General features: G+C 31.5%; 3 protein-coding genes across 4 annotated transcripts; 1 reads left to right on the forward strand and 2 right to left on the reverse strand.

Annotated features, from left to right (window-relative positions):
* Positions 1–750: 750 nt before the first annotated feature.
* On the reverse strand, positions 751–3,000 carry LOC128392691 (serine/arginine-rich splicing factor 1B-like). Of its 2 annotated transcripts, none has more exons than XM_053352758.1 (4): positions 2,562–3,000; positions 1,983–2,167; positions 1,718–1,890; positions 751–1,500 (listed from the first exon to the last, which is right to left on the reverse strand). In XM_053352758.1, exons 1-4 carry the CDS (start codon positions 2,729–2,731, stop codon positions 1,297–1,299), a joined length of 732 nt encoding a protein of 243 aa, XP_053208733.1. In that variant the 5' UTR covers positions 2,732–3,000; the 3' UTR covers positions 751–1,296. The 2 variants fall into 2 exon arrangements, with proteins under 2 accessions (XP_053208733.1, XP_053208734.1); XM_053352759.1 differs by having other exon boundaries at positions 751–1,497; positions 2,562–2,995.
* A 477-nt stretch (positions 3,001–3,477) lies between these two features.
* Positions 3,478–5,386, reverse strand: LOC128392690 (survival motor neuron protein-like). The gene is given in 4 exon segments (XM_053352757.1): positions 3,478–4,410; positions 4,505–4,801; positions 4,804–4,980; positions 5,095–5,386. Coding segments are annotated over 4 exon segments (738 nt in total). The 5' UTR covers positions 5,111–5,386; the 3' UTR covers positions 3,478–4,162.
* Positions 5,387–10,826: 5,440 nt separating this feature from the next.
* On the forward strand, positions 10,827–16,988 carry LOC128392455 (inositol polyphosphate 5-phosphatase E-like). The gene is made up of 3 exons (XM_053352483.1): positions 10,827–11,401; positions 11,773–12,449; positions 16,028–16,988. The coding sequence occupies exons 1-3, from the start codon at positions 11,090–11,092 to the stop codon at positions 16,722–16,724; spliced, it is 1,686 nt and encodes a 561-aa protein (XP_053208458.1). The 5' UTR covers positions 10,827–11,089; the 3' UTR covers positions 16,725–16,988.
* The last annotated feature ends 1,758 nt before the right edge of the window (positions 16,989–18,746 follow it).

Consider the following 18,746-nt stretch of genomic DNA (forward strand, 5'->3'; position numbering starts at 1 on the left):
GATTCTAATTTTTCCTGGAAATTCATCGAAAATCCGAATGAAAAGCCAGTCAATGGAGAGTAATTGTCCTCGCTCCCTCTTAATTGTTGTGTAATCGTAACTCTTTCTTCACACATTTCAGTAATTGATCCCAGAGAGAGAGAGAGAAAGAAAAATTAAAATTGTAACTATTCAGAGAGAATCACTGAGACACATTCGAGACTCTTCATTATCCATTTAGTGTTGGGCTCGGATTGGATTCCAGAGGAGAGACTGAGATGGCATAAGAATAGTCCAGTTATCTCTCCGGGTGGATTCTATCCGAACACATCCTATTGATCCTAAATCCTCACAATTAATTGTAAAAGGGAGAATGAGTGAGGAGAGAGAGAGTGAGAGAAATTCCTGGAATTTGATTCTCCTAATCAACTTTGAGCCGAATTGTAGATTAATCCGAGTCAAATGCTTTTTCCCCAAATATTCTCATCTCTCTCTTACTCTTTTTGCTTTTTAATCCTTAAATCCTCCTCTTTAATCACAAAATTGTTTCCTTAATGTTGTTTTGTGGGCATGAAAAGGTTGAAAATCACAAACAATCCCTTTTTTGTTCAACCTTTTTGAGAATTGAATTAATTATTGTAATTAAATTTCAATTTCAATTTTTCTTGACGATGATGCTTTTCACATCAACATCTTTGTTTTGAGAAGTGACAAGAAGAAGGGCACAAGTTGAGTGGTTCCTGGCTAATTGGCCGGTTTACCCCCAAAATCTTTGACAGTGGTTGTGATTGATCCCTTTATTATTTTCAATGAATGCTTTTCCTGGTATATTGAATTCAATGGACATTCAACGCATTTAAAGGAATATTTGGATTCGAATGGCTACAAAAAGAAGAATAAAATATGGTAAAATAGTAGATGAACAATGTGTCTTAGTTTTCATTTTCAGCAAGTCAAATATATAAGCGATTCGCTGAAAGAAAAATGGGAAAAAGGGCAAGGATATGATAGAGAACATATTTCGTCTCGAATGATGCTGTTCGGGAGTTGGATGGGATTACTTATTACTTGTGAAAAGTTGTGCTTTTAAGTTTTTGGTTTCTAAAGAAAAAAAAGAGATATGCCTGAAATGCTGAATATGAAGATGAGGTAACATGAAGAGAAAGCAAGAAAAAAAAAGATTGATTGAAAAAATACATAAGCATGTGAGATGAGGATATTACTCCCCAAACAATGATGAGAAATGTCAGCCAGTGTGAGTGGAGTTAGAAGCCAAAGGTGTTATTTTCTTAATCCAAAGTCCAATTTTTTTTAAATTTATTTAGATGTTGATCGGGATCGTGATCGTGAACGAGATCGAGGAGAACGAGAACGTGATCTTGATCGAGATCTTCGAGCAGGAGAGTAAGTAGGTGAGCCACGACTTCTTCTAGGTGAATAGCTTCGAGAACGAGATCTTGAACGACCACCACCAGTTCCACCATGATCTTCTCGAATCCTAATATAAGCTACTTCCCCCTTCAGTAATTAAAAATTGAAAAAAAAGAACATGATTAAATAGCTTTAGGAATGTAGAACAAGAAAAGGGCAAAGAGATGCTATCATAACAAGATATATGATGAAATGAGATCATAATAGACACACCCTCTTAAAAATTGTTAACTGAAATGTGAGAGGCAGAGTTGAGATGGATAATGAGAAAAAAAGATGACAAAAATTACAAGAAATGAATGATTACCTCATGGGATCTGAAACGAGAATCGTCAAGCTTTTTCACAGCATATTTCATATCTTCGTAACGGAGGAATTCAACTACACCAGTACCGTCTTTGTATACATCAGCATAGCAAACATCACCAGCTTCTCGCATGTGATCTTTAAGATCTTGCCAACTGCCAGTTGGTGGAAGCCCTAAAGATGGAGAAACAAAAAGCAAAATAATCAGATTTACTATAATTGTCAATAACACTGGGCAATTAAATCAAAATGTCAAAGAAAAATACCTGAAACAATTACTCGATATTGTGACCGTCGAGCTGGAGGTCCTCGGGCTCTACTGGAACCAGATCGTGATCCAGAAATGAAAGCTCCACCGGGTCCACGTTCTCGACCTCGAGGGAATTCAACTCTCAGTCGGTAGCCATCATAATCATACCCATCTCGGGAATGTACGGCATCTTCAGCATCCCTGAAGAAGAAGAAAGCATGTTCATGATTAGGAATAAGAAGAATATATGTGTGATCAAATGAGAGTAAAGATAAATGCTGAGAATTTGGTAAAAAACAAGGAGAATTAGATTGCGAGAAACACCTTGAAAAATGTCAAACACTAGAGTGTCTCAAGTTGAAGAAGGTAAACATGGTTGGGTGAATAAAAAAGGAAGGTAAAAATGATCAAAAGGTGGAAAACGCGGTAACTTGGGAAGAGAAGAGAGAAAAAGAGAGAGGATGGGAAGAGAAGAATTCAAGTAGAATGAGATAATTGAAGATGGTGGTTCGAGAATAAGAAAGAAAGCGAGATGGAGAAAGAGAGAGAGAGAGAGAAGTAGAGGCAGACAGAGAAAGAAATACCAAAGACTTACCTTGAATCTTCAAATTCAACAAAAGCAAATGGAGGCCCACGACGATTCTTCAAGTCAATAAAAGTGATTTTACCATATTTGTAAAAAAGATCTTCAATATCTTTAGTTCTTATATCAGGCGGAAGATTACCAACATAAATGCGACATTCATTATTACTTCGGTGTGACATTTTTAGGTTTAGTAATTATAAGAAAATAGAAATAGAAAAAAAAACAGAGACAAAAAGAGAGAGAGAGGAAGAGAAAAAAAAACACAGAGACAAAACCCAACAAGATCCAAGAACCAATTAAAGTACAGAAAATAAACACAGTCACCAATCAAAGAAAATTAAGATATTGTCAACTATAAGAGGATAATTAAGAAACAGAAAATTAAATGAAATTAACTAATTGTAATGGTCAACAAAAGATGATAAAGATGAGAAGACAAAAGGAGAAATGAAATTGAATAGAAGCTCTTGAGAGTATAAGAAGCGCGAATCAACAGATGGCGTTACCATCGAATTCTCCATTTTGCTTTCCGGTTCCTGTGGAACATTTTGGCGGTTCAACTAAATGGATAATTAATTTGGTTCTTTTTAATTGTTGGTCTATTTTAATTAATCTCGCAAATTTAATCCATTTAAAATCTTAATCTTTTGCCCTTTATCTTCAAGAGAATACATTTGATTGGACTGTTTGAATTTCTTTTTGGTCCACAGTTACTAAAACTCTGTTATTTTTTCACTTGATTGTTTGATTTTTGTTGATTGTTTGGTTAATTGATTGTTTTTTTTGTCTTTTATTTAGATTGATTGGATTATCGATTTGCTTTGGTTTGGAACAATTGGTTTGATTAATGGCCTCCTTTCGATCAGTCCACTTAAGGATTAATCTAGAAAGAATTTTGATTTTTTTGTAAAATAGAATTTACAAAAAATTCTATTTTACTTCAATTTACCTGGAGGAGATTCTCTGATTGGATTAAGTGATTTTAATTTGGAAAATTATTCTAAGAATAGAATTGGTTGATTATTCAGCTCCTGTTAAATTTAGAATTGTTGCTACTATGGTTTGTCGTTAATTCTCAATTGTTTACAGTATTTCCATTTAGAAGTTTTTGTTCTCCATTTGGTTTAAATTTCACCTTTGACATTGACAATTTGCTGGCCTAGTAAAAGGGGAAAAGACAAGTGATATTGTGTCTTGGTAGAAAACTTTTATTTACATATTAAGTTGACAGATATAGTAGGGGAAAAGAAGATTATTGGATGATATGTAATGAGTGCGAGTGACCAGAAAGAAAAGTTTGGACATCTTAAAGATGGCACTTGAAATATCACATTTTCATCAACACACACAACCTTAATCCAAGGTCAAAAGGTGAGATGGAGAGAGAATTCTCAGAATAGTCACAAGATTTTCACATAAGTAGAAAGAGGGAAGAAACAAGAGAGAGAGAGAGAAAAAATATGTATAAAGATAATCTGTTGATTATTCTGGGCAACAAAAGAACAAAGGAAAAAAGAAAAGAAAAGAGATAAAGTGTGAGATGTCCAAAAGGAATAACAAATTTGGAAACTTTTAAAGAGAAAAGAAAACCTATTAATTTTCTTACTCTCTCACTCTTTAACCTTCATTTGTTTAATTGCAGTGTAATAACCTGTCTGATAGCCGCACATGTACCATGACATTAACATGGATGCCAAGGCATCGTTTTCTTTGGATAATGATTCGGATAAATTGTTAACTAGAAATGGTGGTGGAGGTGGTAAGACAAATTCAGTCTTTGGTGCCTCTTGATTAGCACGGGTCGGAATCTCTGGCATAACAAATTCAGGTCGCGATGTGTTCATAGTCGGAGTAGTACCTATGGAAATGTTGAGTGTGTGTGTGTGAGAGAGAGAGAGAGAGAATGATTAATCAAAAAGGTCAATGGAACAGAATTTTATTGTGTTACTTACCGATGACTAATTCTTCATCTTCATCTAGATCACAATTATCAGCATTTTCATCAACAGGCAACTCATTTGCGGCGAAAAGTTTAATCTGTGCTAATTGTGAAGCTGCTCCTCCGGATGGTTTTAAATCTTGTAAATATTGTAATTCCTCATTTTCATAACCAAGATATTTAACTACACAACATCCATATTTATGGTCTATGGAAACAATTTGAGCTTCATATTCAATACCATCATCTTTGAAAACAGCGATACAATTATCACCAGGTTTCCATAAAAGTTCAATTGAATCACTTTTTTCTTATTTCTTCTTTTGTCCTTTTTCACCTCATTAACCTTTACTTCAGTGTCACCGGTAATTGGAACTTGTGTCCCAATCACTTTACCAGATTCAATCTCTTCTATACGCTGATCAACCAAACGAACTGATCTATTATATTCTTGGATCAATAATTCATCATCCCAAGTATCATCTCCACCTAAAAAACGCGTAAACACCCAAAAGGCACATGGAAAAAGAGAGAAAAGTGAAAGAAAAGAATGTGATTATCAAACCTTGAGAATGAATGAGAGACAAAGATACGAGGACTTACCTACAATCTTAGTCATTTTGGTAAATTTGTGGATTAATTTACGATAACAATTAAGATAAAGAATAAGCTAAAAAAGCTAATAAACTGAATTCACTTAGAGAAAGAAGAGAAAAATTCAAAATCTTGACCAATGTGAAGATTGGAAAATGTGATGAGATGATTTTCAAAGAGAGATAAGAAAAGATAATCCAACTGTTGTAACAGAGATTATTGAAACAAACGAATTAAATTAAACGATCAATGTGACAATAAGTTCACAGCAATTAAATTCCAACTGTAATCTAATGAGAAACAAATTGAATTAAAGATTAAATTTAAAATTTGACCATGTTGAGTTCGCGCATGCGCAGTAGCTCAATAAACAGAAATTCAGTTTCCATGGTTACAATAAATTCGGTCAAAAATTAAGATTTCAAATCTTATCACGAATCGTAATTCACGATTTCTTATTCAAATATTTACGAACTCTTACTTCGAGTATCAACTTTTAAATAATCAATTCTTTTATTTAATTTAATTTAAATAATTGTTATGGCAATACAAAGTGTATGACTTCAAAACAATGAGAATTTACTAATCATCTAATGAAACAGAGTGAATGATTGTTACGATCAAAGCCCTTTGAATGAGTATAAAGAGGCGAGGATCTAATGTGATTCTGAGATAATTATAAATAATCACAGATAAAATTATTTACTTTCTTTTTTCATTAGAAAAATCTAATCTATTGATCAGATTAAATGTTACAATTAAATGAGTAAAAAAATACTTAAAGTTATTCAATATTTAATAACAATCAATTATACAAATAATAATCTTTGATTAGCAAAAATTTTCTGTAAGATTTATGGATAATTAAAAGATACTAAAAATAACAAGGTAAACTAAAAGAAAGAAAAAAAATTAAATCGTATAATTGATTAATCACTAATTGTAAATGGTTTTGATCCACTTGCTTCCAATACTCCGGGTGTATCTAAATCACTGTCACCTTTTAAGCTACGATTTAACAATAAGGTTGGTAATTTAATCTGCGATTTCGCGATGATCTTAATTGTTGAACTTTCGTTGTGATTAGATTCAATTTCGATTGATTCGGAATTTTTTTCCTCGTCACAATCGATACTTTTTCTGTAATTATCAGGATGTTCTCGTTGATTAGTTGATTGCTCACTTTTAAAATTGACTTGTTCATGTTTTGATCGTTTATAATTAAATCCATAAATTAAACATGATATGATTAAGAAAATCGCGCCTGCGAAAACGAAATATTTCCAATTAAATCCGAGCCATGTTTCAATTTTTTTCCAAATTGATTCTGATGATTTATCTTTTAATTCAGTTGTAGTTGAATTGTTATCGTTAACACTTTCATCAAGAAAATGAGTCAATTGATTAGATGACAATTTATCGTTGATTGTGTTACATATTAACGAAGCAAATTGACTAGTAATTAACAAGATTAAAAAATTAAACTATTATTTTTAAAATTTTTCATCACAATTAAAGTTTTTTTCTGTTGAGTTTGGTATTCAATTAGACAGTCAATTGGCAATTAAAGATGATTGATCACGATTAAAGGTGAGTAAAAATTTACAATAACACTAAGTATTAATTGTGATTATATCCATAGAGATGGTTAACTTATTTCATTAGAAATGATAAATTTAATTGAATTACTTATGTTGATAACAATCAATAAATCCATTTGAGATTTTGGTTGAATTCTTCACTCTTATACTTTCTTATCAATTATCATTAGAGAAAATTAAATGAAATAATTAGAGTAATAATTAACTGGAACATCCTTTATGTAATAACTAATACTTTTGGTAGTTCGGGTTACCATTGAGATGAATAAATTTAATGCTATTGACACACAAAACAATAATTCTTATCCAATGGCTTCGGCGATTTTCCTGATTGCTGATTGACGATCTTTATATTAAACTTTCTTGATATAAAGATCGATATTAATCGAGGGAATTCGAGGGAATAGAAGTCAATGCTTTGGTTCTCTCTATTCCTTTGCTTTGATTCTCTTTTTTGTTTCTCTCTCTTGATCTTAAAACCTCTAGCTCATTGGGATGTCTCCAATTACTTTTGTATGTAGCTAGCAAAAACTGTTCTTTTTGAATTGTGAGATTTAGATTGTGCGGTAATGGAAATGAAGTTAACGCTGATAATCAATGTAACGATAAATGTAATTAACTTTCAGTTGTTTTTGTTTTGTCAAAGTTTGTTATTTACTCAATTTCAGCTGAAATGATCATTTATTTACATTTAGTTTGATCGAAATGAGCAAAAATGAGGAGATTTAAAGGGAAACGTATCTTACGGGAACAGATCATCATACTAACATACATGTATTACATTATCATATCAATATATTATATAGTTGTTATGCTAATTAACGATTCTACTAATATCACCTAGATCACCTAGACAATCATCTAATTTGATAATTTGATATCCTACTATTTTGATTATTCAGCTTTGAACATCATCCAATCAATCCAGCGTATATACATTCGGAGAAAATGAGTTTGACGGTGGTTTTAAATTATTTGCGCAGAAAGTGTGATAACAACAATTTATCAATGATTAGATAATCAAGAGATTCAAATTTAACATTGATTTGATTGATAAATTGTTGTTATCATTTTTGCCTGCGCGAATGATATAAAACCACCGTCAAACTCATTTTCTCCGACTGTATTATAAATAATCATGGTGGAACTGGTGGTGGTCGTTCAAGATCTCGTTCTCGAAGCTATTCACCTAGAAGAAGTCGTGGCTCTCCTACTTACTCTCCTGCTCGAAGATCTCGATCAAGATCACGTTCTCGTTCTCCTCGATCTCGTTCACGATCACGATCCCGATCAACATCTAAATAAATTTAAAAAAAATTGGACTTTGGATTAAGAAAATAACACCTTTGGCTTCTAACTCCACTCACATTGGCTGACATTTCTCATCATTGTTTGGGGAGTAATATCCTCATCTCACATGCTTATGTATTTTTTCAATCAATCTTTTTTTTTCTTGCTTTCTCTTCATGTTACCTCATCTTCATATTCAGCATTTCAGGCATATCTCTTTTTTTTCTTTAGAAACCAAAAACTTAAAAGCACAACTTTTCACAAGTAATAAGTAATCCCATCCAACTCCCGAACAGCATCATTCGAGACGAAATATGTTCTCTATCATATCCTTGCCCTTTTTCCCATTTTTCTTTCAGCGAATCGCTTCCTTTTGTTAACAAAGTATCAGGTAATTTGATCAGCTGATATGCAAATTTAACTGATGATATTCACTCATTAAAAGTAATGTTTATTTTATTTTTGATAAAGCTGCATAGCTGAATAACCATTTAGTGGTACTTTCCTGTTTCGGCAGTTTTCTAGAGCCTTAGAGCAAAAGTAAACAATGATCATATACACTTAGAAAGACCAAGTTTTTCGAACCAACCAGAATCGATTACTTTATTCTGACAGCTATCAGTTACGAAACTTAATTTCGTAATAAATCGAATCGAAATAATAAATAATAGATACTGAATGGACATTGGGGGGATAGTTCCGATTAAGAAGATGGAGCCACGATCGACAATTTTAGGTAGGACACGATTTTTATGGCTCCTGATAAACTTTAATTTAATCAACTTTACCTGTGAATTTAAAACTGAATTTTGTGTTATTATTATTTATCTTATCATACGGATCAAGTTAATACCAAAACTATGATAGTTCAACAGTTACTTTAGTTATTTTTGTTAGTCTTAAAAATGAGCTATTATTGCGTCGTAATAACCTCAAACATTTTCGTTTTTTCGTTAAGTTTTGTTGGTAATCTGATTCAATTTTCTTTTCTCTATTTCTTTGATTAGATTGAAATTCTAATTTTATTTGTTTATTATAATTTCTTTTTATTTCTTTTTGTTTCATACTTAATGAGTTTACCATTTTTGGAATTTGGACAATCAAACTTTTCAAAAATTTTTAAATATTATCTCAAATTTGTATTCGACCTCAGGGAAGAAAAACTGTTAATTATTGTGTTGTTTTCTTTTCCTCATCAATTATTCCCTTCCTTGTCCCTCTTTCCCCTTTCCCTGGTACGGTCGTCATTCCCGGAAACGATGAATTCTCATTCATCGAGCCTCCCCTGAGGTTGCTGTCAAAGCTTAAAATAAAGTGACAAAATTAGGTAGTTGACTGTAGTAGAGAGTAACAACAGTAGAGGAGTAATGACAGCTGAGGTGTAGGCATTGACTGAGCTGTGTATTTAAGGAGAGAGAGAGAGTTTTTATACTAAGGTGATTAATTGTAATCGGTTAACATAAAGGGTGTTTCACTTAATTTCAGACAAAAAGGGAAGTTACAATCAGAGTATCTCGCCATAGATTAAGTAAAGATTAAGAGACAATTGGTAAAAAAGTGACAATCACAACAACTTTATCATTTCTTGACCATTTTACCAACAAAAATTCAATTTTTATCTTGATTTACATTTAATCTCAGGTAAGATACTTATATCTAATTGTAGCTTCCCATTTTGTCTGAAATCTGATATCTGAAATTAAGTGAAACACCCTTTATAAGGAAGGTATGGTGAGCAGAGGGGAAAAAAGTGTAAGAGAGGCATACCCCTTGCAACCGAAGCCAATGCTTGATTTTTCGGTAAATTTTCAATATACGCTGTAACATGAAAACAGTAAAAGTTTTAATATTAAGTTGCTGTTAGATGATAGTTGGATGTATGCGGATGTTGCATCGTTATGCACGTTTGTCCATCTTCATTTTCAGGTAGGATAAACCTTTAGTATTATCATCATATCGATATTATTTAATGGTGATTTTAACATCTCTCTATTATCGGTAAGACTCAAGATATGTCCGTCAGCTCGATATCTTCATTTTTCAGCTGATTTTTTTTCTCGGCTTAAAGTTCGGTTTGATTGTCTCAGGCCCTCCGGGCCTTTCTTTGGTCATGGTGACCCTTATTAGCGAAGACCTAACCTAACCTAATTTAAACAAACACAATTAACTGAACAATTAAGTCCATTTTCATATGTAGCTTGAACTTTAAGCCGAAAAAAAGTCAGCTCAAAGTTAAAATATCGAGCTGACGGACATATCTTGAGTCTTACCCTATTATCCTCAGTATTTGTATCAAAGTATGGATCGTAATAATTGTGCGATTATTAGAAAATTGTGTCGCCATCTCTTATAAATGAAAGAAACCCTTAACCAGAAAGCTGAAAATTTTTTATTTCTCTAATTAATTAAATTGCGAGTTAGATTAACTAATATAAAGGCAAAGAGGATGGGTTGACGGCGACTGTAAACTCTTCTAAAGTTATTAAATTAGTTTATCATTCAATATGATAACTAAAAATTCAAGTTCACCATTGATTTGATTGATGAATTATTACCGTTTTACTTGCACGAATGATTAAAACTACCGTCAAACTAATTTTGTTTGCTTATAATTTTTAATACATAAAAAGCAAAAGACTTTGAGGTTGCAACCAGTTTTTAAATCATTCATGTAGTTGAATACAATCAATGAGAGATAAAGTTAATCCAGAGATATGATATTAAGTATTGTCCTCTCATTTAAGTGATTTAGTCTCTTAAAAGGTCAACTGATTAGGAATCAAAAGTTACATGATAGATATCAAATAGTCAATCATTTCAGGCCAATTAGTGCATTGAGATGAAGTTTTCACGAAGTGAGTACAATCACCAGCTAATGATTTAAGAATAACGTTTATTAAGGTTATTAACACCCAAGGAAATTGAATCGTTGTCATGACAATGAGTAATTTTCAATAATCAAAACAAACACTAACTATTTACAAGTACTTCTTCAAGAGGAATCAGTTAATTGTCCCAAATTTTAAGTTGGTATTTTAATTAATTTCCAAGCCAAATCTTTGTCAATCTCTACTAATTATTGTTATGAGTGTGAAATGGTGATGATCGATTAAATGATTAATGATAGTAAAGTTAATGATCACCATGAAACTGGTAAAAGTGAGAAACCTATCAAATCGGATTTTATTCAATCCACTGCGAATAATTCCAGTGCTAAATCGAGGATATCATCATGTTCGTCCTTATCTTCATCTTCTACAGTATTTTCTACTACAACAACAGCAACTAAATCATCCTCATCCTCATCCTCATCCTCATCCTCATCCTCATCTTCATCTTCATCCTCTTCCTCATACAAAATCGGTAAAATTGAAACATCCAAAGCGAGATCAAGAAATTTTATCTTTGGTGCAATTGGACATGAGGTGATCATAATTATCTCTTTTTCTAAATGTTTACAATTAAACTAAATCATTTTAAAAATGTTCATCAGTAATTAGTGAAATCTTCAAGCATAGTTAATGACAATCAACATTTCTAATTTATTACTTTATAATACTTTAAGTATTAATACATGTATTATATAATATAACCAACCATGTTAAGATTTATGTTTATATTTCACACTAAATTAAGATCTAAATCTTTAATTGTGATGTATTAATGTTTTCAAGATCAATCATTAAGCTTTACAGCCAATGAAAATATCTAATTGTTTACTCTCTGATCTTCTAACTTTTATCTTATCTGAGTTAATCTATTTGCATTTAATGTTCATTTTTTCACTCACTTACAGGGATCACTATTGGGTGGAGATGAGCTGAAAACCGTTTTACCACAAGGAATTAGTTCAGTTTATTTGGTTACTTGGAATATGGGAAATCGTCCTGGTCCAGAAAATTGGAATGAAATACTATTACCAAGTGAAGGTCAAGGATCTGAATATTTGGCCGATATTTACGCCATCGGTACTCAAGAAACACCTACAACAACCTCAACTGGCGGTTCTAATGGAATCCGAGACTTAACTGTTAACCTTCAATCGACTTTGGGTCCATCTCATGTTTTGCTTCATTCAGTTTCACTTGGAGTCCTCTCGCTTTACATTTTTATCCGTCGCGATCTAATCTGGTACGTGTCGATTCCCGAAGATGATAGTTACAATTCCCGTTCAAAGGCAACCAACATGGTAAAAACCAAAGGAGCTTTGGCCATTTCATTTACTCTCTTTGGTACCAGCCTGTTATTTATCAACTGTCATCTTCCCGCTCACCCAAATCGTAACCAAGATCGTATTGATGATTATGTTAAAATTTGCCGATCCCTTGATTTACCTCGTAACCTGAGACCCTTGAAGCCTTCATATCAATCTGTTAACGATGTCACCTCTCGATTTGATTTTGTCTTCTGGTTTGGTGACCTTAACTTCCGGATTGAACAAAATTACACCGAAGCCTTGAAAATGTTAACCAAGTAAGTTTCCCTTGGATCTCATTGAATTACAATCAATTTAACATAACCAAAATTACCCACAAAAACTTATCCAGATTAAACAGTAAAGTTGAAGGTGAATAAGAAATAAAAAGCAGGTTCGAGGAAGCGGAAGAAGACTGGAATCTAATGTACAAAAGTCGATAATAATTACTTCCTTTTCCTTGTTAATCTCGTCGATTAATATTATGTACCTTCCCCTTGAGCACATTCATATTATCTTCAGATTTATTATTGATAAATTGATCAATGATTGAATTAATGACCATCGATCAATAATCTAACTGAACAAAACAATAATAATTTTCATCCAAACTCCAACTTCTCATAGCATTGTTATCATCACCATCATCATGATATTGAATCTAATTCAGGGTAAAGGGAGTGGAAATATTTGTATTGCTCATTATTATTATATTTTTTTTTCTGTTTCATCTTTTCCCACCTTGGGACTTATCATCCAAACCCACTTTCCTTCATCATCTTTTTCCTGACATTATATTGATATTATTATTTTCCTATTTACTTTAGAGCAGAAAAAAAGTTCTGGTCATCATCATGATGACCTCAGACCCTTGACCCAGAATCTAAATATTGTCATTGTTATCATTTAATATAAGTCATTGTTATTATCTTCATTGTAAGTACTTGATATATTTCAGAATTTTCTTCATGATTCCAATATTTTTTTCTCTCTGATAAACTTATTATGGTAATGGAAGGAAAAAGAGAAAAAAACTCATTTTCATTACTAAATTTTTTTTCTCATCATCCAATATTCATTTGGATACATTTTCCCAGTTGAATTGTATTTAGAAATTCAGATTTTTTTGTTACTTTTTCATCGATTTGTGTCTATCTTTTATTATCTTCATGAAAATTGATTCTGAATGAATTGGAAATTTTTCTTCCCATCATTCTCTTTTATCTTCTTATAATCATCATGATTGTTGACACAAAATTGATATATCGGTGAAATGAAGTTTTCTGGTTTGACGAAAGTTTCATATGATGATTCATAGTGATAATTAATGTTGAAGATGATATTGGTTGGAAGGTGAGAGAGAACGAGAGAGAGAGAGAGAGAGAATAAATGGAAAATTTTCTAGAATTTGTGACATGGCAAAGACTCAGAAATGTCTCTGGAAATGTAAACATGATCTTTTTTTCATCATGAGTTGAAATTTGTTCTGATATCGATTTTTTTTCTCAGTTCAGTTCAAACTATACATTATTTATTGATATTATTACATTTATTGTGGGTGAAATAATATCAGGAGGAGTAACAAGGGGAGGATTTGGAAATAGATAGAGAAAGACAAAGGGAGGTGATAGAAAAGAAAGAAAAATTCAACCAGAATTGAGAAGGAAAAAAATTTTCTATCAGAATTAAGTATATATATAAGATAGAGAGAAGAAATAAAAAAGAAAAGAGACAAAAGATGAAGATGCTTATCAGCACCATCGATAATAACCAAGTTCACAATTTAGGTTTTCACCATGGAATCTGAAACATTTGATGAAATTAATGATTCTCTTATTGAAATGATAATCACAACAGAAGTTAAATCAATTTCATTCACAACTTTTTCCATTCTGATCTGAATGTTATTATTCAATTTCATCATCATTTCATCATTAGAAAATAATTATTAATTATTAATATAACTTTCGAAACACTAATTCATAAATATTTATCATTGAAGTTGTTTTTCGATTGGAATAATGAATTTTTAACTTCGAAATCAATACGGTTATCAATGTTTCTCCTGAAAATTTAGCTAATATTCTGGTTTGATAATGATCATGATAACCAGTTGAAAGTATTAATTGAATGCCCATAGGAATTAGGATTGAACTTTGGTTCGATAAAAAGAGAGAAACAAAATAACAAAAAAAAACTGAAATTGCCATGGAAATTGCGTAACCATTACCATGCGATAATCAAGTATATCTTTGAATCTGTTCAATTGATTATTTAATAGTTTTTCATCTGAATTTAATCCATGAAAATAATTCAATCAAGTTAAAAGGTATCAAGTGATTCCAATGTTACTCTTGTACAAAGATTATCATTGATTTTTTATTCTTTTTTTCGTAATTGCAAACGTTTTTACTTCTTCTTCTTCTCTCAATCCATCAATCGATGTTCAGAATTTTCTCGATATTCTGACTATCTATCACGTTGATGATGATGGCGAAAGTAAGATTAAACTCTCCATCTTGGATGAGATTGACACGAGAAGAGAGGAGAGAGAAATCTGATAGAACAAAAATTTCGCTAACTAGCAAGTTCTAACTCGATTAGATTCCATAACGATTGGAAATTGGGTGTAGGTGGTGAAGGAAAGTATTCCATGTATATTTATTTGAGAGAGACAGAAGAACATTATGTTAATTCTGAAGAAGAAAAATATGTGATTTAGAAATTTCGAAAAAAAAGAAAAAACGATTTCATGTTGAAACGCATTCGAAGGCAATTCCTCTCAGGATGTCAACTTTTTCTCTCTCCTTTATCATCTTTCTCATCATCCGCCTCTTCTTTTACTTATTCTTTAATAAGTAATATGATTTCTCTTCATCTTCCATTTTCTCATGCTTCATCTTTTCATTTTCTTCACTCTTTTTTATTCTCATCTTCATCAGAATTCTCAAAGAGAATACAATATCATACCTTTTTCTTTTTTTCTTTTTTCTTCTTCAATCTTGGAACTGAATTTTTCCATGCAATTTATCTCGTGCTTTTCTCTATTTATCTTTATTATAACTTTTATCTTCCATTGTTCATGGTATTTGTTTTTTCTTACACCTCACTCATCATTCTCACTCCCAGTTGTTAAGATTTCGATAATCAAACAATGAATTTCAGATTTGAAACAAGGTGAAAATCAAGATTCATGCATAGAAAATGAGAGTTGCAATTTAATTAAAATCCATTTAAATTACAACCTCATAATCTTCAGGATTAATTATCATGTATGATGTTCAGTAAAATCAAACGGGCCTCAGAACCAATCCCGAAGAGATTGGATTTCTATTGATTATTTTCTGTTCTTCATCATCATCTACTTATCTTCATCTTTATTTTCTCATAATTTCTCATCATTTTCTAAATCCATCAATAACATGATAGGGAAAAGAGAGTAAAGAGATAAAATTCTGTCTAAGAGAATGATTTTTTCTACCTTCATATTCTTTCATGATGAAATATTTTCATCTTAAGAATTTGAGATTCTCAATGTTTTTTCCTCTTTTTATCTCTCTCATGCAATTGATGAATGTTTCTCGCTGAGTTGAATGTTGTTTGTATTATCATCGTCGCAGAAAATTGTATGTGTAGATATAAACATGTTACCATGTAGTCTGAGTGTATGTTTGTGTTCATAAGGAATCCATCTAATCGTGTAAAATTGGAATTGCAAAGTTATTCAGATAATGTTCTTGAAAAGAAGATTGTCTTTTTCTCTCATTCACTTTCATGGTGTTTGTTTTCTCTCTTTTAAATTTCTCTCTCTCTTTCTTTCTTTCTTTCTTTCTTTGTTATTTTCTTATTCGAATAGAGCAAGTTTAACATCTTTCGAACTACTTCTTCATGATGATCAACTTCGAAAGGCTCTGAATAAAGGTGATATTTTCCATGGATTTAATGAAGCTTCAAGCATCTCTTTTGCTCCAACCTACAAATATCGTATTGGATCAGATGGATTTGATTTACTCTCTGAACGAGTTCCAAGTTACACTGATAGGATTTTGTACCGAGTTAAAACTAATCACAGGAAAAAAAGTTCATCATCATCATCTGATCATCAACATCAATGCTCAAGTGGAAGCAACAGAAATCAAATAGATAATAATAGTAGTCAAGAAAATGCAATTAAAAGGATAAACAATCAAGTTAATTGTATCACCTATGATTGTGTTACATCAATTAAAACTTCTGATCATAAGCCAGTTTACGCTCTGATTGAGATACATGTTAAACCAGGCAAAGATGATGCTCCATTAAATGCTGGATTATTTAACAGAGACATTTATCTGGAAGGTTTAAAGAGACGAGGCTCAGAGCATCCACACGTTGATCACCATCAACATCATCAACAACATCATCAATCCATCTCGAAGACAAATAGTAAACATCATGGTAAACATAATAAGCATAATGAGAAAACAAAATCAGGTAATAAACCTGTTGATGAACAAGAAGATATTGATTCACTAATTAAGGATATTCCAAGTGCTGTTTGCTCATTAACTTAATCAAATTAATTATCTCCACCACCACCACCACCAACACTATCATCATTATCATCATTGAGAACATGAATTTTGTTTCATCTTCATTATAAGTTTTTTTTTGTATTCTTTTTTTTCAATGATATTTATTTTTACCGTTATGTTTATATTCAATATTGAAACAATTGTAACTGAATTACAAGGCAATTAAATTAACATTATTTTCACTTGTTATTAAATTACAATTTGGTTTCTCCAAAAACAATTTAAGAAAATAAATAAAACCTTGTTTCTAATTTAACCGAGCCACATCACCTTGATGTTAAATAAATTGCAACAACTTTAAACGCCTCAGGGTAAATTTTTACCGTTATGTTTATTGAGATGAAATTTTATTTCGTTTAAAAAATGATATGATTGTCGTTTAATCCCCTTTCGTATTAAACCAATACCATTATGATCATTTCAGATTTAAATTGTTTCTGATTATTCTTGTTGCAGATTCTTCACTCAGATTTATTATTAATAATATAAATTTTGTTCTGTCCTTGATTGAATTGATGAAAATTATTAGCAAATGTTTAGTGACTTGATTGGATTGATTTACATGTGAAACAATTTAATTTGATTGGATTTATTTTGTCAATTGATTAAGATTATTAGATCAAAGTGTGAGAGCCATTTGATTTGATTTCAGTCAACTTGAACTAAATTAAGTTGATTTAATAACGATAATCAATTGAGTTGAATTAATTCAATTAAAACAATGTTATGATTTTTTCTTTCTCTTCCAATTGAAACAAACAAAAAAGTAGAAGGCAAAAGATGAGGATGAGGATGAAGATGAGATTTAGGAGGCTTGGTGATGACCTAATTCAGCACATAAAGGGTGACAGAGAGAGAGAGAGAGAGAGAGAGAGAGAGAGAGAGAGAGAGAGAGATTTGTCCACAATCAATGATGATGATGATGATAAGAGAGATGGGAATTTATTCTTGCCCATTAATTTTATTCTTTCTTGTCATCATCATCATCATCTTTCATCCTTATCACCCTTTTCTAACAGGTGATCAATTAAGTCAAGTATATGATTGCATCTTTTGTCTTGATGAAGATGATGATATATATTATTTATCATGAAAGTTGATATCATGAAATTGAGATTAATTTACTTAAATTGGTTCATTTTGTTGTGAGAAAATGACAAAAACAATTAGTGTGATTTTCCACTTCTAAACAGTATCGTCAATGATTTCATCGCAATCGCTGTCTAATTATTTACAAGAAAGATAAACAACAGAAATGATAAACAATCGATTGATTGTTGATGACAAAAAATCAACTGTAAATATTTACAAGCAATTTAAAAATAATTTAGATGAAATTAAAAAGGATATGATAAAAATGATTGAATAAAAAAAGCGTAAATTATCATGAGGCTGGAAAAGATTATGGATTTAAATTAACTTCCGTGTTAATTTGATTAACATTGACATTGTATATATTTAATATTTACTTTTTATGAACTGAATTGTTTGCTTGAAAGTTTTTTTTATATTGCTCATCAATTGAGGATTAGGATGCTGCTAGGATAATGAAAAGGTATCTCAAGATGATGAGGATGATTAGAATGATGTAAGTGATATGTAAGTATTAAAAGTGAGTGTGATGGTGAAAAAGGGAAGGGGCTGAATTGCTCCATTAAAGTGAAAGGTGGTAAAGGGAATTGGGAAGAAGAGGGAAAATTGTAAAGCATTTTCAAAGATTCTGTGAAGGATGTTGATAGTATATTGGAAAAAAATGAAGACAGAATGAGAAACAGATAGAGAAAGAAAGAAAGAAAGAAAGAAAGAAAGAAAGAAAGAAGAGAGAGAGAGAGAGAGAGAGAGAGAATAAATTGGTGAGATGACTCTGAAATATCTTCTCTTTTGTATCGATCTATATCCTCCTCATCTTCGTCTCTCCCAATTTCGCATCCTCCCACCAACTCTTCATCTCTCTTCATCTCTCTTCATTCATCCGCCATTGCAATGTTAAGCTTACGTTTT

This window comes from Panonychus citri, unplaced genomic scaffold, assembly GCF_014898815.1.
Source record: "Panonychus citri isolate SS breed McGregor unplaced genomic scaffold, ASM1489881v1 Contig00136, whole genome shotgun sequence".
Classification (NCBI taxonomy): Eukaryota; Metazoa; Arthropoda; class Arachnida; order Trombidiformes; family Tetranychidae; genus Panonychus; species Panonychus citri.